At 33.1% G+C, this 22,805-nt stretch overlaps 2 protein-coding genes and 1 pseudogene across 3 annotated transcripts; 1 reads left to right on the forward strand and 2 right to left on the reverse strand.

Annotated features, from left to right (window-relative positions):
* Positions 1-271: 271 nt before the first annotated feature.
* Positions 272-7,759, reverse strand: LOC143539263 (purine permease 1-like). Its single transcript, XM_077032620.1, has 3 exons — positions 7,471-7,759; positions 6,736-7,192; positions 272-706 (listed from the first exon to the last, which is right to left on the reverse strand). Exons 1-3 carry the CDS (start codon positions 7,731-7,733, stop codon positions 356-358), a joined length of 1,071 nt encoding a protein of 356 aa, XP_076888735.1. The 5' UTR covers positions 7,734-7,759; the 3' UTR covers positions 272-355.
* Positions 7,760-15,544: 7,785 nt separating this feature from the next.
* On the forward strand, positions 15,545-16,519 carry LOC143539223 (RING-H2 finger protein ATL52-like). The gene has a single exon (XM_077032597.1). The coding sequence runs from the start codon at positions 15,590-15,592 to the stop codon at positions 16,517-16,519; it is 930 nt and encodes a 309-aa protein (XP_076888712.1). The 5' UTR covers positions 15,545-15,589.
* A 2,083-nt stretch (positions 16,520-18,602) lies between these two features.
* On the reverse strand, positions 18,603-21,620 carry LOC143539260 (purine permease 1-like; annotated as a pseudogene). The gene is made up of 3 exons (XR_013136404.1): positions 21,257-21,620; positions 20,639-21,096; positions 18,603-18,974 (listed from the first exon to the last, which is right to left on the reverse strand). The product of XR_013136404.1 is annotated as a purine permease 1-like (transcript).
* Between the last annotated feature and the right edge of the window lie 1,185 nt (positions 21,621-22,805).

Consider the following 22,805-nt stretch of genomic DNA (forward strand, 5'->3'; position numbering starts at 1 on the left):
AATGAAATGGTTGTTAATTTATATTGTTTAAATTATTTTTTTTTAATCACCCAACCCCAACGGTCACCCCCCTCCCCAACGTTCAAATTTATTGGTATTCACCACGTGATGGCCATCACGGCCGGACCCCCATCACGCGTGATGGGGGGACCGGCGGCGGTGTTAGTGAGGCCATCACGCGTATAACGGACCACCCCCACTTCCCTTAGAATTGTTTTTTTCTTCTTATAAATTTTGCTTCCACTTTTATTAATTTTTGTGAACTTCACAATATATTATATTAAGATGACATGATATTTTGGCTACAACCAGAAATACAATACCATACTTAAGTAAAAGCTAATGACTCCCAAAATTACACATTAACTTGATCAAGCTCCATTGTTTGTTGAGAAGAATATGTTTTATCTTTACTGTTTTTTGTAAACTTGTATTCCCCATAGAAATAAGAAGCAAATCCCCATAGAGACAAAACAAGTGAGACTCCTTTCTCGACTTGAAACTTTTCTTTATAGCAAACAACGGCTAATACCTCTGTTATAGGAAGAAGAACCGCGATTATAATTCCTGATAGGAGTGATGACGCACAAAAGATAACTCCAATGGCTCCTAAGAAGAAACATTGCCAACACAAAGCGCTAACACACAATATCAAATAATATATTGCTTTTCCTAATTCAAACTCGGCTGCCTCTGTGGGAATCACCTACAAATAATAGGATTGAACTCAAATCAATAAATTTTATTTCACTTAAAATATACATAACTTTTTATTTGTATAGTTGCAGGGCTCGTTCAAGATATATGGACAAAATGGTTTTCTAATTATATATGAATTAAACTTGCATTTTAAAGAATCCACTAAAATTTGTTTATTTTTACAAAATTATCATGCCAATCAATAGGATACTAATACATAGGGTTTGGATCACATAGAAATTAAATTAGCGTTTTCACTGTGAAAATCAAGTAGTGTAATTATATATAAAAATAAACAAATTAAATTTGTTTATTTTTACAAAATTATCATGCCAATCAATAGGATACTATTACACTATGTTGTATATATAATTACACTATATTGTATATATAATTACACTACTTAATTCATACAATTAACACGCTAATTTAATTTGTACGTTAATTTTCCACTTAATACATATTCCTTTTTATGTTTCTCTTGATTTTATGATGTACTATAATTAATTAATTAATTATATTGTTGAAAATATATAGAAAGAGAAACAACTGGGAGGATATAATCACAATCTTCGTAGAAACTTTGGCATCTTCTTTAGGCTGAGGGGTGTGGGGGGCGCGAGAGGGGGCGCGAGTGGAGGCGTCAGCCAATAATATTGTGACGTGTGGCAGAGAGAGAAAGTTGATAAGATGGGTGTTGGTAGTGGTGATCGCGCCCCGGGGCATGGTGTGGAGGGGCGCGAGAGGGGGCGCGAGCGGTTTTTTTTTTTTTATTTTTTAAATGTAGTAAAAAAACGTATTATTAAAAAATCGCAAAAATTATTTAAAAAACACACATTTTTTTGAAAATTCATATAATAAAAAAAACATACTAAAAATTAAACAAACAATAATATTTAATAATAAAACTAATCTAATACAAGATCCTCTGGTCGCCTCGCCCACAAATGTTCAACCAACTCATGTCGAAGATCCCCGTGTATCTCACGGCTCTTGATATTTGCTACGTTATGAAGTTTTTGTTGATCACTGATTGTGGACGGTTGTGGCGGAATGTCACCTTGGTAGTTTTGGCATATAGCTTTGCCCTCGTCTTCTAACGTCATGTTGTGTAGGATAAGACACGTGTAGACGACGTCCATTATCCTCTCCCGAGTCCAATAACGTATCGGGTTCGCCAGAACATAATATTGTTTTTTATAGCTCCAAAAGCTCTTTCAATATCTTTTCTAGCAGACTCTTGCTTCTTCGTAAAATACTTCCGTTTGTCGGCGACTGGATCTGTAAAAGCTTGAACTAACACAGCCCATTCGTTGTAAATACCATCGACCAGATAGTACCCGTACTTGAAGAGTTCTTCATTTGCAACAAAAGATTGAGGTGGTTCAACCCCGTCGATAAGGTCGTTGATCAAATGTGACTGATCGATAACATTAAGGTCGTTATTTGACCCAGCAACACCAAAAAAAGCATGCCAAAACCAAAGATCCTGTGACACCGCCGCCTCAAGTATGAGGGTCGGCCCTTCATGATCACCACGGTGGAACTGACCTCGCCAGGCCGTTGGACACATAGCCCATCCAACATGCGTACAATCGATGCTACCTAGCATCCCAGGAAAACCATGTTTTTCTGCGTGCACCTCATATATGCGTTGGATGTCATACGTTGTAGGTTTACGCAGATAACTCCGAGCGTAAGTCGATATGACTCCTACGTACAATATATATTAAAAAATGTAATAAATATTTAATAAAAAGTAAAATTAATGTTTTTTACCTTGGCAGAAAAAATGAAGGGATTCACGTGCAACCCTTTTCGACATCTGTAAATACTCATCCAAAGCGTCCGACGAGATGCCGTACGCTAGTTGACGGATAGCAGCCGTGCATTTTTGAAGAGGGGTAAAACCGGGAAGACCCCTAGCATCCTCCCTTTGTTGGAAAAAGGGATACCGTGCCTCTAAATCACTCGCTATACGCGTGAACAATTGCCTGCTCATTCGAAAACGAGTTCGAAAATCCGACTCCGCGTATACCGGTTGAGGGCTAAAATAATGCCTCATCAAAGTATCGTTAGCACCCGATCGATCACGATCACGAGGTGGTGCTCTAACCCTCGGGAGTCGGGGTTGATGGGCTTGATTTTGCAAGAGATTTACCACGGCTGCGGTCAAAACTCCCCCTACATGAAGAAGCAAATCATCCTCTTCGGAGGAGTCGGAATCAGACGAGTACGACGACATTATTTTTAAAAAAAAAAATGGGACGATGGGTTGTTTGGAGATTGAAGTTGTGTTTGATATGGTAAAAATGGGTTGATTTAGGGGTATTATATAGGATTTTGTAAAGGTTTTTTTAAAAAAGTTTGAAAGAAATGGGTAATATATAGGAAGTGTTGTATAAAGAAATGGGTAAGTTTGGTGTTTTTTGAAGTTGTGTTAAAGTGTTGTATAAAATGGGTAATATATAGGAGTAGAAAATTTTTTTTTTTTTTTAAAATTAAGAGCCAACGGCTCATTTTATCTTTCAAACGGCTCTTTTCACCACTCCCCATACCCCTCACGCTCAACCTGTCCCGCGAACCCCCTGGCGCCTGCCTCTATTTCCGCGCTCGCGCCCCTCTCGCGCCTCGGTGGTGTGGTGCTCGCGCCCCGGGGCGCGAGTGGCTGTCTTCTTGCGCCCTTTCTCACGCTCTACACCCCTCAGCCTTACACGGTGGAGATGGGTGAAGGTCACTCTTTTTTTTTTTTAGGGATTGATTGGAATAAAAGGACATACTTGTGGGGTCGTAAGAGAAAATTGGGAATATTATCCAGTCATTGTTAATTGACGTAGTCAACTCCTATAGTCATATATAATCATATGTTCTAAATACATTAAAACATGAAATATATACAAATAAAACTTTTAAAAGTTCTCTAGTTGCTTTCTATATCTCTCAAGTCATCAGCTTGTTTTATTTGTAAATGAAGGTTTCTCATGCATTTAACCGAATTCACGGGTATTGGTCTCATCAAACCCAGATAACCGTTAAACGGGTTATAAGATCTCATAACTCATTAAATTAAAAACTAATCTCATTAAATATTTGATATGAAAATCTTATAAAATAGGGATATACTAAAATTTAATATGTGTTTTTTTAAATATTATTTACAATTAAGAAACAAGTTTATAGTAAAAAAAATAAGCGAGTTATGAGCTTCACCAAACCCAGATAGCTTTTAAGCGGGTTATAACATCTCATCTATTTGTGAAACTTTTCTTTCATTAAACCTTAAGTATATAATTAACTTTCTTACAATAAATAAAATTAAAATTCAAAATAATATATAAATATTATAAACAAAAAATAAAACAACCTCCGTAATACGGAAGATAAAAGCTAGCACATGATAATGAGAATTTGAAGGATGAGAAACAAAGTGATTTTTGAAAACAAAGCTGTTATGGATTCAAAGATTTTAGAATATATTAAATTTTTGGGTTATCTTTGTATTAAAAAAAGGTCGTCGTTCAAAGTTTTAAATTTATTATCGATGTAATTTCTCCTTGCCTGTTTAATAAAAGTTGTCTTTAAGAAAAAAGAAAGATAACTAATACACTTTTAATAATATTTTGCAAGTTTATATAATAATATATACAGCATTTAAGTAAGAACATATGGTTTAAAAAAATACATATAAAATTGTTTAAAAGTTAACATTTCAGATTGTTTTTCTCGTAGTAATTTATATTTATATTGATGCTCATTAATATATTAAAAAAAATATGAAGACGTATTTAATAGAGAAAAAAGAATTAATTTACATATGAAAAGGACAATGCTGATACATATAAGATTTATTTGCAATACGTTCGCGGAAAAAAACATTTATGATTTATTTAATAATCAAAAACCAAATAACTAATTTTACGTGTCTTTGAAAATATTCTTATTGATGCCTAAGCTCTTTGTCACTTCTATCATTACATCGATTCCTTATCTTATCTGTTACCGAATAAAAAACTGAGTTGTGGTTCATATATTTGGAGCACATTTTTTTTTATTTGGTCAATGAATATATTAATTAGTGAATCTTCTTATGCACTAGTGTATGCATTATAATATAGTTATGCAAACACGACATTCTATTTAGTAAATATATAGCTAGTGTGTTTACGATTGTATCCATGCATATATATTAGTGAATAAAATAATTTTATTTTAGATGGCGGGCGTGAATAAATAAATTATGAATGTTAGATTTATATATGCATGTATTTATAAAATGGGTTAAGCTTTGGGCTATGTTTACAATATATCGCCGTTAATTAAAAAAAGGGTTAAAATAACTTAGCAAATTTAGGATAAACATTACTATCTTATATGGTAGAAGCAAATATGCAATGAAGTGCACAAATTTGTATCATAGTGTGCCAGATTATGTAAATAGTGTAATATCTTTTCGATGGTTACAAAGAAATTATCCCACAAAAAGGGGTTGAAGTATATTGCTTGGTCCTATTCATAAAGTACTTTATATAAAGGTTTATTCAACTCTGAAATAAGTTTTGATATTCTTTTAATATTGCTACTTCATAAAAAGCCAGGATCCAATAGACTATATAATGTAATAACTTATAATAAAAATAAATAATAAAAGATTGTTATGCTGGATTTTTCCCCCTATAATGCCCCTACTATATTAGTTCACATGCATGTGTATAAAGGTATAACTTAGAAATGCAATTATAACAAGGATTGTAAGTTATTAATGAAATTAAGTGTTATATATATACATTATTAAAATATATATTTTTAGTCTAAACAGGCCACACAGTTTGACAGGTTTTTGATGGATTAAATTTAAGTTATATCAGGTTAAATAAGTTGTAATCAAATTGTAAACAAAGTTGACGTACAATAGTATAATAAACTAGGTTAAATCCCGTGTTATACACGGGTGGAAATATATAAAACTTTATATATATATGTGTGTGTTATACATTTTAATGAATTGTAAACGACAAATTATCTAACATTATTAATATAAGGTGTCACATTGTTGTTTTAATTAAAAAAATCCAACATAAAAAGAAAATCAGAGATAAATAATAATATAAAACATATTTCTTACTTATACCATGAAATATAAAAAGACATAATAATTAAAACTTCATCATGTACTGAAATCATATGTTGTAAGCTATGAATTGTAAACATATAGATGTTGTAACATGTTGTGTACTATAAAAACTATTTTTATTGAAATTATAGAACATATAAGTACACAACATAAAGAATGCTATAGAAATGAACATAATGAGATATAACAATTATAATTTTGATTGAACCGTTAAATAAATCAACAATAAAATCCAAATTTCTTGACTTAAAACATCATTTCAATCCAAACGTCCATACTTTCAGTCCAAACATTCTTAAATAATTTCTGAAAATCCAAAAAAGATAAAATAGCCTTTGTTACTCAATAAATGGTGATTATAACCATTTATTTTGGAACATTCTCCAACTTAGGAATTAATGTTTAAAATTAAATTGTTTATTAGGTGGATAATTTATTTATAAAAATTGTATATTTGGCAACCTATGTGGATAACCTAATTAAATGACATATGAAAAAGATATGTTAGCTTTAATAGTATAGTAAGATGAAACATGAATGGAGTGACAGGTTAAACGTATAATTAAAATATTTTGAAAAAAGGTTATGTTATAAATTTAAATACTTAACGGTTGACATGTGGGCGCGCGCTATCATGTAATAAAAATAATTAGACGTAAGTAGATAACCTTACAATTGTTAAGTAATCATGCATTCTTTAACTCACACGCTAACACACTTCTGTTAGCGTGTTAAGCTCACGAAGAATAACCCGATATATATTATATTCAAATATAAGTTTCTTAAGAACGTTACTAAAATCTAACTTTGTATATAACGGTATAAACTATATTCAAATCTATGCTATACAAATATCATGAAATCATAGATGCTATATATGAGTGAGTAAAAACACCAAGTTGTACCTTGAAGTCGTTGTTGAAGATCATTCCGACCGTACAGAATATAGTGGCGAACAAAGACATTATCGTCTGAATCTCCAACACCAATGTATACGTTATCTCCTGTTTCGCCTTGTTATATGTTAGTTCTATCAACGGCAACACAAACCCATACAACGCCGATGCCGCCACCGTCATCACAAACCCCATCACATACCTCTTCTTACTCTCACCCTCCGGCCGGTCACTACTCGTATGCAACGCCAGCACCGCCGCCCCGACCGTCAAAAGCACCACCGCGTTAATAGAATACGGTGTAAACTTTTGTTTCACAAGAATGAAAGCAAAGAACGCAGTAAACCCTAGCTGGGAAGCGATTATTAACGCGGAGGTGGACACGGGGAGGCGGGCGACACCGTATGCGTAGAGGTAGTCATCGAGACCGGTGAGGGTACCAATGAAGGCTACCGCACATAATAACCTGTAAAATAATGAAAACCCATTAGGTATACTTTATTATTAATCAATTATATAAAAAATATAATCAATCAACTACTATCTAACAATATAATAATCAAACTCTGCTTTGTTTACAAACTCTAATAATATATTATGTAATATAATCAATTATATAAAAAATATAATCAATCAACTACTATCTAACAATATAATAATCAAACTCTGCTTTGTTTACAAACTCTAATAATATATTATTATTAAAAAATAATCAAACTCTAATAATATATTATGTAATATGACCTTGGACGCATGTAAATAAACGTCGTTCGTTTATTGTTTATATCTTTTTGGGTAGCACGGCGGTGGAGATAGAGAATTATGAGGACGATAATGATGAGCGGCCACCCTGCGGTTTCTAGGCACGACGATAACCAGACACGGGTGCCGCCGTGGATGAAGTAGAGCCGCATGATCAATGGGCCACCGCAGGTGCCGATGGATAACAAGATGCAATTGAGGATTAGGAGTGTCTTTTTCGCCGCCGGACTAACTTTAGCAGTCATAGGCCTGGTGGTGGTGGTGGCAGCGGTGGTTTGTTTATGGAGTTCCAACTTGTCTGAATTGTTAAAATTCATGTTTTGGGTATGAAAAGTATATTTGTGTACTTAATTATGTAAATTGGTATTTTTTTCCCCTAGTGGGGAGGAGAGGAAGAAATAATACAAAGAAACATATAGTGTGCGTGGGTTTTTATATTGTGATGTTAGGTATGAAAAAGTGTGTTTTGGGAATATATCACGGTGGTAAGTTGGTAAAATAATATATGTAGTCATTAACATTTTATTTTATGTATTCCATAAATTGGGAGGATATGGAGAGGCATGGGATCGAGCTCATTTAAGCTCGCGAGCTGGATTGAGTTTGATATGTAAAATTCGGGCTCAAGCTCGTTTATTAAATGAGCCTTAGATATAACAGCTCGAGCTTGGGCTCGTTAATTAAGTTTTTAACAAGTCAACTTCAAGTAGCTAATGAACGGTCGGCTCGTTTACACTTTCTACTGATGATGCGTGAAGAAGAGATCAAATGAAGAGAATAAACAGATAAAAGAGTAATCGTAATGCACATGCGCATATTTCTCCTAGTGTTGTTCCGTACATATGTTTAATTAATAGAATATTGAGGTTTTATCCTACACAAATACGGGCCGGGTATCAACCTACACACATGAAAGGATGCTAATTCATTAATTGTTTGTTTTAAACTTTTTACCTAACAACACATGTGCACACACACCCTAGCCTGTACTTCATAGAATAATTTGTGTGTGTATATATCTATATATGCTTTAGGTTTTGAGAGCTCAAAAGAAATACTTCACTTAATAATTGGTTTTGGTATGGAAAAATTTGTGTGTTTTGTTGTTTTTTCCTTACATGATGTGTTTCTATTTGACAAAGTATGTGTACTCTCACACATGTTTTTAAGATATATAGGGTGTTTTATGTATGCGTTATGTTTTTGTAATTTAAACATTTTTGTATTTCATGTTCATTGTATCTCGTTTTGTTCATTAGTTCTAATTCATATGTTTTCAGGCATATTGCATTATGTTTCAAGCATGATGCTTTAGTTTGTATGTTTCAAACACGGTGTTTTAGTCTTAAATTTTAGATGACCAACGCGATGTATATGAAAGACGATTTTCAAAAGAAAGTTGTGAATTGAAGATGACCAATGACACGTGAGAAACATACATAGTATGTTAGTTCATATAAAATCTAAATGCAATGTTTTATCTCATATTAAGTACTAAACATGCGTGTTAACTCATATTTGTATTAGATTGTTATAGTTTATATAAAACTAGCTTTAGAACCCGTGTGATGCACGAGATACTTAAAAGAAAATATAATTAAGCTATAGAAATTAAATGATTAAATTTAATAAAAAAAATTATATTTTATCAAATTAAATAATTTTTTAAGTTCAAAATATATTTTCTAATGAAATCTTCATATGAATTTCTGGGGTATTTTCACACAATTTCTTTATATTCATGAAAAAGATACACCTTGTTTTATAAGTTATAATTATATTTTTAATGGAATATTGAATTCTAACAAAAGATGATAAAATGTTTCATTATAAATGACATAAAAAAGAACATCATATATAAAATTAACATGAATAAAAAATACTTTTGTATTACAGTTTTGAAAAAGATTGATGAAAACTCTATAGATTTATAAAGGTTGAATTAATATGTGAGAATAAAATTTTTATTCATTTATATAATTTTTTCGTCTTTATCATCTTAAACCTATAAATATTATTCTATAAATTGATTTAATAAAAAAAGGTAGATATGATTTTATTAAATATGTAAATATTTTGATTGTATATACATAAATACTTACAAATTTTTAATCCCTATAATAAGTGGCGGAGGTATACCATGGCCACCGGGTTCGTTCGAGCCCGGTATTTTTTCGGTTTTATATGTAGCTATAGTATCGAATTAAGGAACGAACCTATTCTATTTCAGTGAGCGAACCCATTAGAAAAGAAAATGAGAAAGAAATAGAAAAGGAAAGTATGTTGGTTGTTTTGGATTTGCAGGTATGCTAAAAGGGATGCAGAAAGACATTTGTTGTTATGCCCCATTCTAGAATCTTTTTATATAGGGTTAAATGAGTTTTGAGCTTTAAACCCAACATAATAGTTTAAGAGTAGAAGACAGTATATTTACTTTTGTTATTTTCATTTAATTTACTGAGTACTTCAAAACGATTTAGATTCTTTTAACGATGGTAAACAAATTTAAATTTATTATTAGGTAATGAATTCTAAAAAATTAACTCTGACTCCCGATTAAAAACTTTTGGTTCAACCTATTAAATATAACCCATTAGTTGTGAGTAATATTAGTTCTATTAGATAGGGTTCCTTTTAATGTAAAAAGTCCAAATTTAATATATATTTTCGGTCTCTTAACTTAAAATGTTTAAGTTTCGTCATTACATCCATTCATCTTTTTTTTATTTTGATTTCAAATAATCAAATCCTATATGAGTTCAAAAGGCAAGGTTAGTTTTTTTTATGAGTAAGGATTATATAAATGATGTTTGCATTTGTTATATCAAAATAAATTCCATTTTAAAATCGTGATTGAAAGTGTTAAAAATTATATTCAAAACATGAAAACACGTAGGAAATAGTTATAATACATAATTTAAAATAACTTTGTATTTATTGAATGTTGACAATGATGTTTTGTTACGATAGTGATATTGCATTTTATTTATACGATTCGACCTGCCCCGGCCCAAAAATTTCAACGCTGAAAAAAAATTCAAGTATTGAAAAATTTCAAACCCATAGAAAAAATTTATAACTCCGCCACTGCCTATAATTTAGGTAATTATTTATTTGATTAATTAAAGGATATATATATTGATATTACGCTAACATAAATATATTTTCATTAAAAATAGAAAATAGCTTGAGCAGGAAATGCATGCTTGGAATGAATATTCAAGTAACACGTAGTATTCATTTATTAGAATAGGTAGAGATAGATAATAGTTATTGTTTTAATTCTTGTTTATTTTGTTTAGCTGTAATAAAAATTGTGAATTAAATTTATATATTTTCCGAGCATGGTGTTTTCCAAAGGGTCCTGCTAGGGACACCCACTTTTGCTAAAACACCTACTAATATGTACCGTATAGGACTATACGGAGGGTTATAAAGAGGCCCAATATGCCTCAATACGCCTCGTATAGCTTTATACGGGGCGTATTGGGGGTGTCTCTAACAAAAATGAGGGTGTCTCTAGAAAACCTCTTTCCAAATCGGTACCAATGATTAAGGAAATTTTATTTTTTAAATTAGTTTTTTTTCTTTTAAAATAGTGAAAGAAAACACTATTACCCTTTTTTAATACAAGAACAAATGATACAACGTACTGTAGCATTTATTGCTAAAAGACATGCTTTAATCTAGTCCACTCATGATGAATCTTATTCAAGGATTAATAAACTTTTCTTAGGACTTTTTAACAAACTAGTTTTTTTAGTATAACCCACCTCTCACCCTATATATGTGTTCTATATGTGTGCATGCGCGCGGTTTGATTATTATTTTTTTCTTTTTTTCTGGTGGGGTAAAATAAGTTGATAAATTAGTAGATGATATAAAGGTTATTATGGTGCCACATTGTTAGTTTAGAGAAACATGGTGTCATCTCGTGTAGTAGAAAAAAGAATATGTACTGCACAAGTTTTGTTGCATAAAGTACAAAAGCCTATCTAGTTTATATTCTAGAGCGAAGTTGTTCCCTTCTATTCATGTTTTACGAATCTAATACCTGACCAGCACTAGATGAAACAATATTAAAGAATAAATTCTGAGAGGGACCTCACCACAAAACACTATCTAAGTTCTACCCAACTACCTAAGTCCACACCTATGGGTGGCTTTTGTGGCATGCTCATATGGGCTTTTGTGGCATGCTCATATGGACAATAACACTAATTGCATGATGATGTGTTTTTTAAGGGTAGTGACAAAATTCCTCCTTTCTATTGATCGATGTTCAGCAAAGCATGATATGCTTAGTACTCTTCCCTTACCTCCGTAAAAAAAAGTATTTAAAGTAGAAGAGTCACAAATGAAAGATCAAAACTGTATAATCATATTTGTATTAGATTGTTATAGTTTATATAAAACTAGCTTTAGAACCCGTGTGATGCACGAGATACTTAAAAGAAAATATAATTAAGCTATAGAAATTAAATGATTAAATTTAATAAAAAAAATTATATTTTATCAAATTAAATAATTTTTTAAGTTCAAAATATATTTTCTAATGAAATCTTCATATGAATTTCTAGGGTATTTTCACACAATTTCTTTATATTCATGAAAAAGATACACCTTGTTTTATAAGTTATAATTATATTTTTTAATGGAATATTAAATTCTAACAAAAGATGATAAAATGTTTCATTATAAATGACATAAAAAAAAACATCATATATAAAATTAACATGAATAAAAAATACTTTTGTATTACAGTTTTGAAAAAGATTGATGAAAACTCCATGGATTTATAAAGGTTGAATTAATATGTGAGAATAAAATTTTTATTCATTTATATAATTTTTTCGTCTTTATCATCTTAAACCTATAAATATTATTCTATAAATTGATTTAATAAAAAAAGGTAGATATGATTTTATTAAATATGTAAATATTTTGATTGTATATACATAAATACTTACAAATTTTTAATCCCTATAATAAGTGGCGGAGGTATACCATGGCCACCGGGTTCGTTCGAGCCCGGTACTTTTTCGGTTTTATATGTAGCTATAGTATCGAATTAAGGAACGAACCTATTTTATTTTAGTGAGCGAACCCATTAGAAAAGAAAATGAGAAAGAAATAGAAAAGGAAAGTATGTTGGTTGTTTTGGATTTGCAGGTATGCTAAAAGGGATGAAGAAAGACATTTGTTGTTATGCCCCATTCTAGAATCTTTTTATATAGGGTTAAATGAGTTTTGAGCTTTAAACCCAACATAATAGTTTAAGAGTAGAAGACAGTATATTTACTTTTGTTATTTTCATTTAATTTACTGAGTACTTCAAAACGATTTAGATTCTTTTAACGATGGTAAACAAATTTAAATTTATTATTAGGTAATGAATTCTAAAAAATTAACTCTGACTCCCGATTAAAAACTTTTGGTTCAACCTATTAAATATAACCCATTAGTTGTGAGTAATATTAGTTCTATTAGATAGGGTCCCTTTTAATGTAAAAAGTCCAAATTTAATATATATTTTCGGTCTTTTAACTTAAAATGTTTAAGTTTCGTCATTACATCCATTCATCTTTTTTTTATTTTGATTTCAAATAATCAAATCCTATATGAGTTCAAAAGGCAAGGTTAGTTTTTTTTTATGAGTAAGGATTATATAAATGATGTTTGCATTTGTTATATCAAAATAAATTCCATTTTAAAATCGTGATTGAAAGTGTTAAAAATTATATTCAAAACATGAAAACACGTAGGAAATAGTTATAATACATAATTTAAAATAACTTTGTATTTATTGAATGTTGACAATGATGTTTTGTTACGATAGTGATATTGCATTTTATTTATACGATTCGACCTGCCCCGGCCCAAAAATTTCAACGCTGAAAAAAAATTCAAGTACTGAAAAATTTCAAACCCATTGAAAAAAATTCTAACTCCGCCACTGCCTATAATTTAGGTAATTATTTATTTGATTAATTAAAGGATATATATATTGATATTACGCTAACATAAATATATTTTCATTAAAAATAGAAAATAGCTTGAGCAGGAAATGCATGCTATTCAAGTAACACGTAGTATTCATTTATTAGAATAGGTAGAGATAGATAATAGTTATTGTTTTAATTCTTGTTTATTTTGTTTAGCTGTAATAAAAATTGTGAATTAAATTTATATATTTTCCGAGCATGGTGTTTTCCAAAGGGTCCTGCTAGGGACACCCACTTTTGCTAAAACACCTACTAATACGTACCACATAGGACTATACGGAGGGTTATAAAGGGGCCCAATATGCCTCAATACGCCTCGTATAGCTTTATTCGAGGCGTATTGGGGGTGTCTCTAACAAAAATGAGGGTGTCTCTAGAAAACCTCTTTCCAAATCGGTACCAATGATTAAGGAAATTTTATTTTTTAAATTAGTTTTTTTTCTTTTAAAATAGTGAAAGAAAACACTATTACCCTTTTTTAATACAAGAACAAATGATACAACGTACTGTAGCATTTATTGCTAAAAGACATGCTTTAATCTAGTCCACTCATGATGAATCTTATTCAAGGATTAATAAACTTTTCTTAGGACTTTTTAACAAACTAGTTTTTTTAGTATAACCCACCTCTCACCCTATATATGTGTTCTATATGTGTGCATGCGCGCGGTTTGATTATTATTTTTTTCTTTTTTTCTGGTGGGGTAAAATAAGTTGATAAATTAGTAGATGATATAAAGGTTATTATGGTGCCACATTGTTAGTTTAGAGAAACATGGTGTCATCTCGTGTAGTAGAAAAAAGAATATGTACTGCACAAGTTTTGTTGCATAAAGTACAAAAGCCTATCTAGTTTATATTCTAGAGCGAAGTTGTTCCCTTCTATTCATGTTTTACGAATCTAATACCTGACCAGCACTAGATGAAACAATATTAAAGAATAAATTCTGAGAGGGACCTCACCACAAAACACTATCTAAGTTCTACCCAACTACCTAAGTCCACACCTATGGGTGGCTTTTGTGGCATGCTCATATGGGCTTTTGTGGCATGCTCATATGGACAATAACACTAATTGCATGATGATGTGTTTTTTAAGGGTAGTGACAAAATTCCTCCTTTCTATTGATCGATGTTCAGCAAAGCATGATATGCTTAGTACTCTTCCCTTACCTCCGTAAAAAAAAGTATTTAAAGTAGAAGAGTCACAAATGAAAGATCAAAACTGTATAATCTCAAACCAAACATATTTATTACCCATAGATGAAAGACTCAATCAGTAATATTCTCAAAATTTACGGATGAAATCAATGTGATGAACATTAAACTACATAACAGTGACTTTTTGTGTAAAATATAAAGAGATTATGAACTCTTTATTCCTCTAGTCAACAGCCAACACAGACTAAAACAAGCACACTTCGAGTTTAGCCCATTTTAGAACAACTTCACTAAAGCCCAAGCTAAAACAAGCCCAAACACAACCTTCCTAAGCCCGGCATACTGAGCCCACAACCGCTATGGCCGGCTTATCTCACTCAATATACATGTTTAACGCAAAACATAAGAATAAACCAAACATTAGACAAAATGAAATAAAAACACGTGTTTGATAATGAGTTGATCTTTTCAACAAGAGGTGAAAGAACACTTTTATCCCTCTTATTAACGATATATGAAAAAATATTATTGAATACCCAACCATGTCAGATTCCCTTTCCTCTCCCCCACCCGCGTTATATTCTTCACACTTCGATTCAAAAATTCAATCTCTGACTATGCTTTTGGTTATAGGTTCATTTGTGTTTTGTACGGAAAATCCATGTTACACTTTCCATAACATGGGTCGATTAGGATAGTGTAAATTTACTCGGTCCCCATATATGCTTCGCCCGCACATGAATGACATCTTTTTATAGAGAAGTGTGGGGCCTGTGGGGATAATCTTTAACCACCCATACATATTTGAAAGCGAGTCTAGAAATACATATACCATTCAACATGCATGCTATGTATATATACTCTAAAGTGCCATAACGTAATAATTAAAAAAGTGACAATAACATACCACCTAATATCAACACAAACTATCATGTATGATTAATCCTCTTCACCAATTAACCCACCTAAAATTCTTTCATTTTTATCCACCCCTTTTCTCACACCACCACCACCAAATGGCAATCATCCACCACCGGAAACTCCTCCAAGAACAATATTCCGACCAAAACTCAACGTGTTTCGATTGCGGTCCAACATGCCGATACAAATGCAGCTACCCCGAATTCTACTGGCCGCCGCAGCCTCCACCCACACCGCCCCACACCACCACCGCACATATATCACCTTATGTCATAATAATAGTAACCTTACTTGCCAGTGCATTCCTCTTCTTCAGCTACTACCTCATCATGGTAAGATGCTCTACTCGCTTCCGGCGGGCCCCGTCCACCCCAATCTCCCGCCAAGATCAAGGCTTTCCTGATCAAGAACACGGGTTTGAAGTTGATCATCCCATTTGGTACATCAACACCATTGGCCTCCAACCATCGGTGATCAACTCGATCAGTGTCTTCAGGTACAAAAAAGCCGATAACTTGATCGATTGCACCGATTGTTCTGTTTGCTTGAGCGAGTTTCAAGATAATGAGACGTTACGTTTATTACCCAAATGTAACCATGCATTCCATATTCCTTGTATTGATACGTGGCTAAGTTCACATACCAATTGCCCGCTTTGTCGGGCTGGCATTATGAGTTTGAATGATCATAATACTTCCCCGATGAATGGATCGAGCTCAGATACACGTGTGGTGGAGAATTTGGTTGATGATGGTGAGTCTGGTGTACCGGAAATAGAAATTTGTGATGAAAATGAAGATTCGAAAACTGAGTATGAGTCTGCTGCGGCAGCAACAAGGTCGATGTCCATGGATTCTGCAACGATTGCGGATATTATTGTTCGGGAAATTGAAGGAGGCTCCGGAGATTCAATGGTGAATATTGTGAGTCTTGGTGAAATCTGAAGATTAATAGATATGAATTTTGTTTAAACTTTAGGAAAGTTTTTATTTTTTTGGTAAATCAAGATCATGTAATGAAAATACTGTATATATCTGAGTGATATGAATACATAAATTTGTGTTTGGTGGTGACTTTTGATGCTAAGTTTGCTCTGTGATCTATAACTAGTTGTAGTTTATTAAATAATTTGCATATTAACAGTAATTCAAAAATTAATAAAAATATATACAACAAACAAGATTTAATCTGATTTGGTCCTTAGGGGTACACGTGAATTCTTATAAATAAAACCAATAGAATTTCGGTTGATTTGGTACTTTGTGTTGCACGTGAGTTCCAATTTCAAACGGACGGCTAGACTATTAGATAGCGTTTGATATAAATAAATGATATGGGAAATGGAATGAATTATTGTACGGGAAAATTGAAAGAATTAGAAGTGGGAGTTTGGTGTTTGGTCCGGGCACCATAACTTTGAGTTTGACAGTCGCTTTCGATTGTAAGTTTGGTCTCTATGATCTAATAGTAGTTGTAATTTATTAAATAAGCATAGCTACAAAATTTGAATTTTTTTTTAAACATACCAATAAAATTGGTCTGATTTGGTGAGTTACACGTGGGTTAAAAAATAAAAAATAAAACTAACAGGATCATTTGGTACTTTGGGCTAAATAAGCAAAAGAGTGGGTTTTGTAAAAAGTCATCCAATGGTATCGAATAAAGAATCCACTTTGTAACAAGTCATCCGACTGATACTTTCTAACCCAGATTAACAGAGAACGAATTGCAACTAGGGCTGTTCAAAAAGCTTGAGGCTCGAAGCTCGGTCTCGTGGCTCGCTCAAAAAAAGCTCGATTAAAACTGGCTATAAAAAGTTGATTTGAAACATCCTGGGCTGATTTGGATTAGTTTTGTAACTGAGCCAAAATCGACTCTGGCTCGGCTCGAGTCATGGCTCGGCTCGTGGGCTCGATCTTAAGCTCGTTAATTTCAAAATCAAGCTAGAGCCTACTTAAGTTACCTCGTTTAATTTCGAGCCCGAGCTCGAAAACACCCTGGCTCGACTCGGGCTCGACTCGTGAACAGCCCTAATTGCAACCCTCAAGATCCCAAGACCACTCATTTGACAAGTCAGGCCCATTTAACATCCTAAAAAAATGTTGGGCATTCGAGATTACAATGCTTGGATAATTTGAGAATCGTGAACCACTTTCATGTTGAAATAATTCGGTGGTTCTCTAAAATTCTCAATCGGATAAAACTCAGAATGAGACAAGAACTTGGTATGATTTTGTGTGAATTTTCAAGAACCAGAAGAAACAAGAGTCATAACCAATTGATTCAGAATTCGTATTACAGGGATGGGGTCAGAAACTACCGAAGACACTTATCCATTTGAAATTTGGATTTCAATAAAGTTGCGCCCAAATTTGTGACCTATTTTTAAATGTGACAATTTCTGGGAATTAAAATTCTAGTGAATTCGACCCAATCTGCGAGCCCTGCTACAGTGGCATTGGCCCGGACCCCCCCCCCCCCCCCCCCCCAATATCAAGGGCCCATTCAGAACCCCCAATGCTTAGGTGTTTCACCCCTAAATGTTATTATAAACTAAAATAAACAGGCACCTCACACCTCTTACTTGTTTGATGAATTTTAATTTAACTTTTTTATGATATATTACGATGTTTCATGAAAATGTACCCATGGAAGTCTATATATATATGTATTGGTCTAAATCATCTATATACGAGGTAATCCAAAGTTAAATACAAATTTACTTACAGTTTCTCAACGTTCATGCTCTAGTTTTATGCCATTGATTGTTTTTTTTAACGGAAAACTCGCACACTCTCTATCTTACTTTAAAATCTAAACTTTTTGTCTACTTTGATACTTGATGAAGCTTCACCCCTTTAGTCTTGTTGTTTTAAGTATATTATTTCAAAGAGGATTTCGTGAGACCCGATGCACTTTACAGGGTTAAAATGGTTACACAACCCAACTTTAGAACTTTAAATCTGATATAAGGACTTAAGGAGATATAAATTGAAATATAATATGAAAACCATGTGAAAGCATGTAACTGAACTAATTCTATTATACGTATGAATTTATTGGATCCATCTCCACTGATTGTTGAGAATATTGCGTGTCATCCTTTAACCTCTTTGTCAACTTATATTCCCCATAGAAGTAAGAAGCAAATCCCCACAACGACAAAACAAGTGCAACTCCTTTCTCGGCTTGAAACTTTTCTTTGTAGAATATAACCGCTAATACTTCTGTTACTGGAAGAAGAACGGCGATTATAATCCCTGATAGCAACGAAGATGCACAAAAGATAACTCCAATAGCTCCCAAAAAGAAGCATTGCCAAATCAAAGCACTAGCACACAATATTGCATAATATTTTATTTGTCCTAGTTCGAAATCTTTTGCCTCCCTTTGAATCACCTACAAACAACCAAATTCACATTCCACAAATGAGTGGCTTTGAACAACTTATAACACTAAATGAAATAAGTTTGTATCAATCGAGAAACTAATATAAGAGATTTTATTACCATATATTATGGATTTATGCATATATTATTGCATATATTGTTTCCTCATTTATTCTTGTTTCCGTTGCTAAGTTTCATCTCTTATCTATCCCCTTGTAATTGTTCATTGAAATATAAAAAAAGTGAGGTATTTGCTGTTAAAAGAAAACGAGTTAAGGATTCAAATACTGTCGTGTACGAGTTTGATTGTATCATGAGTAAAGTGCATGCCGCCAAAAAAAAAGAAAAAGAAAAGAGTCAACTATTATGCACGAAAAGAAACAATATCTACCAACACATTTTACTATACAAACCTATACAAAAATGCAATTTGAATTTTAATAGTTGATACTAATGATTTATCAAGAAACATTAATAATTTTCATTTATGTTGCCAAAGACAGTCACACTCGCATAATAATCATAGAGTTACACTTGATTGTCACTGATATCACACACAAGCAGAACATGCTTTCAACTTTCGCTCAAAATCATTCATTAAGTAAATTCTGGTGGGAGATGATTATCAAGTGGAATTGTCTTTAGCCACACAATATATATAAATTCAGGATGCTATTGATTAAATCGACCATATGATTTATTTTAAGCATTGAGTAATAGTCTAAATCTTAATTAAAATCTAGCTAGCTTGTCTTTATGAGAAGACATACTATATATAAAAAACTTATACAGCTAATTTTCTATAAATACATTGAATAAGAACTCGAACAACTGAACTTTTTGTATATATGACCTAGAATTCCATATATGGCAATCATAATTGAAATTTGGGCATACTCTTGTGGAGATAAGTCAGGGTCTCTTGTTTTTATATGGACTATTGCAAATACGGACAAAGTTGTAGGGCCAAATGTTGAAATGCCCAACCAATTTTCAAAAATTGTTCTAGCTATATATGTGAAGCATTGTTTAAGACAATGACAGTATTTTAGCAACCACGACTAACTGGCGGTGGCTAGCATTTTGATGATTAAGTTAGGTACGACATTAAGGTTTTAAGCTCTAACATCATATGGAACTAAAATATTTTCGAGGTTCCTTTTAAAAATAGAGGTTGCATGTCATTCGCATAGAATATGGTGCACGGGCGGATCTAGGATTGAGCGATAGTTCGCACCGTCGCTCAATTTTTTTCACAAAGTATATTTTTAATATAATTTTTTTTTCTTTTTTAGTTTATGTATTGGCTACTTCTAAACACATTTTATATAACCCCGCTACCTCTTTATGTTATATTTTATTTAATCTAAAATAAAAATCAAACAAAGATTCATTGCATTATTAAAAACTTTTTTTTTATGTGGGGACCTTTGTTTAACGCTTCTTCTTTCTAGTTATAAAAGTTTCTTTTGTTGGTAGTTAAAAAAAACTATTTAAAAGAAGGGATATGTTATTCGTATACCCTTTGGTTATTCACACACCCTACATACGATCGTATAGGGCCTATACTATCGTATGGAACCTTACTTGAAAGGATGTGTGAAGAAGTCAGAGGGTGTGTGGATAACCAAAGCCAAAAAGAATGAGTGAATATGATGTTATAAGAAGTTGTACCTTGAAGTCATTGTTGGCGATCATTCCGACCGTACAAAAGAGGGTTGCTAAAAAAACACATGACTATCTGAATCTCCACCACAAGTGTATACGTAATCTCCTGCTTTGCCTTCTTGTATGTTAGTTCTATCAACGGCAGCACAAACCCATACAACAACGCAGCCGCCACCGTCATCACAAACCCCATCGCATACTCCTTCTTACTCTCTCCCTCCGGCCGGTCACTGCTCGTATGCAACGCCAGAACCGCCGCCCCAACCGTCAACAGCACCACCGCGTTAATCGAATACGCCGTAAACTTTTGTTTCACAAGAATGAAAGCAAACAACGCAACGAAAGCGAGGTGGGGTGCTAGGATTAGGGCTGACGTGGATATGGGGAGGCGGGCGACGCCGTAAGCATAGAGGTAGTCGTCGAGACCCGTGATAAGGCCGATGAATGCAACCGCGAAGAATAACCTTCAAAGTAATGAAAACCCTGTTAGGTGTAGTGCATAATTGATCAACTGCATATAGAAGTATACAGTAATATAGAAGTACAATAATTGGTCAACTATGCAATGCATAATTGATAACTGTATATAGAAGTACAATACAGATATATACAAGGAAAGATAACCTTGGACGCATGTAGATGGCTGTTGTTGGTTTGTTTAATTTTTCGGTTGTACAACGGAGGAAATAGAGGGTTATGAGGAGGATAATGATGACGGGCCAACCCGCGGTTTCTAGGGACGATGATAACCATACGCGGTTGCCGCCGTGGATGAAGTAGAGGCGGGTTATTAATGGGCCGCCGCAGTTTCCGATGGCTAGTAAGATGCAGCTTAGGATTAAGAGGGTGGTGGTTTAACTTTGGCTGTCACTTGTGTGGTGGTGGAACTAGTGGTTTCTTCATGGTTCTCCATGGTGTTAAATTTGTTAAAATTAGTTTTGGGGGAAATAATATAGGATATTATTGTTGACCAATGTTTGTGTGTTGTATTATTGTAAGTGTTTTATATGTGCCCTACGTATCACAAATCCAGAAGGATATATAATTGTGAAGAGTTACGTTGATGAAGCTATACTGACCTCTTAATGCATCTACTATAACAAAAGTTGTCTGAAACGACCAGGTTTTAGCGACAAAAACAAAACATTCCTAAATGGCGTCGGTAGGCAATAGCGGCGACGAGTTGTCACCACATGTCTCGTCGTCATTGCTTTGACGCTAAGGTGGAAACTGTCACCAATTAGTCGTCGCTACAAGATCTGTAGGTCCCGTGACGGATTTAACAACTAAGTTCCCAAGTTAATCTGGACCACTAGCTAACGGAAATCACTAGTGGTTAATCTAGATTTCGGATCTTGGAGTGTTGGTTATTTTCCAAGAAGGTAGGAAAGAAAGTGAGGGTAGAGAGAAAGAGCAGAAAGGGTTTGTGTAGGAGAGTTTGGCAAAAGCTAGTTTTTCATGTAAAGTCTTTACTATTTATATTGAAAGACTTTCATGCTTCTATTCACTTTATTAACGGCTCAATGGGCTTAAACATACAAAGGGCCTCAGGCCCAGACACCAAATAAACAAAATCGACAAGCTACCTAGATACAATATAAACTGTCTAAGTAAATACAAAAGACTAATATACAAAACTGGGTTCTATAAGATTGTCCCTACAAACTTTTTCCAGTTAATAAAAAGGATTAAATGAAATACAATTCCAATCTTTAGTTGACGAAATCTATCAAATACTGTGATTTGAAAGGCTAGATTATTCGCCAAAATCAATCAAATACTTAAACGCAATGAATTTATGTTGCTGTGGGGGTGGGGGTGGGGGGGGGGGTTAACTATATATCATGGCTTTTAAACATTAAATAAACATAACTTTGCAACTGAAAACATACACAAGCTTTACACATGAAGGTAACATAATAATGTAGATTGTCTTAACATAACAAAATCATAAAACTTTTAAATTTCTGGATGTCAATCCTCAGCTGGATAACCTTGCCTCAGTGCCAGCCCATCCTTATTCAACCTCGGGTACGTATGTGTTATTGTTGAAATCTGAGTTACATAAGCACTTCATATAGCATCATATATAAGTTACATAAGTTTTTTGCCTAAATCTACCCATTCAAGGATCATAATAACCCCAACTTCAAATGGTTGTCGCCGTTAACTT

Source organism: Bidens hawaiensis, unplaced genomic scaffold (assembly GCF_021521415.1).
Source record: "Bidens hawaiensis isolate Kalapana, Puna unplaced genomic scaffold, B.hawaiensis_p1.1 tig00011830_1, whole genome shotgun sequence".
Lineage (NCBI taxonomy): Eukaryota > Viridiplantae > Streptophyta > Magnoliopsida > Asterales > Asteraceae > Bidens > Bidens hawaiensis.

Bases quoted from the DNA above. Each gene is read 5' to 3' on its own strand.
- LOC143539263 (XM_077032620.1), bottom strand. From the start codon at position 7,733: ATGACTGCTAAAGTTAGTCCGGCGGCGAAAAAGACACTCCTAATCCTC. The intron at 7,193-7,470 runs GTCATATTACAT...ATTATTTTACAG, and splicing joins TTTATTTACATGCGTCCAAG to GTTATTATGTGCGGTAGCCT. The intron at 707-6,735 runs GTACAACTTGGT...TATTATTTGTAG, and splicing joins TCTTCAACAACGACTTCAAG to GTGATTCCCACAGAGGCAGC.
- LOC143539223 (XM_077032597.1), top strand. From the start codon at position 15,590: ATGATTAATCCTCTTCACCAATTAACCCACCTAAAATTCTTTCATTTT.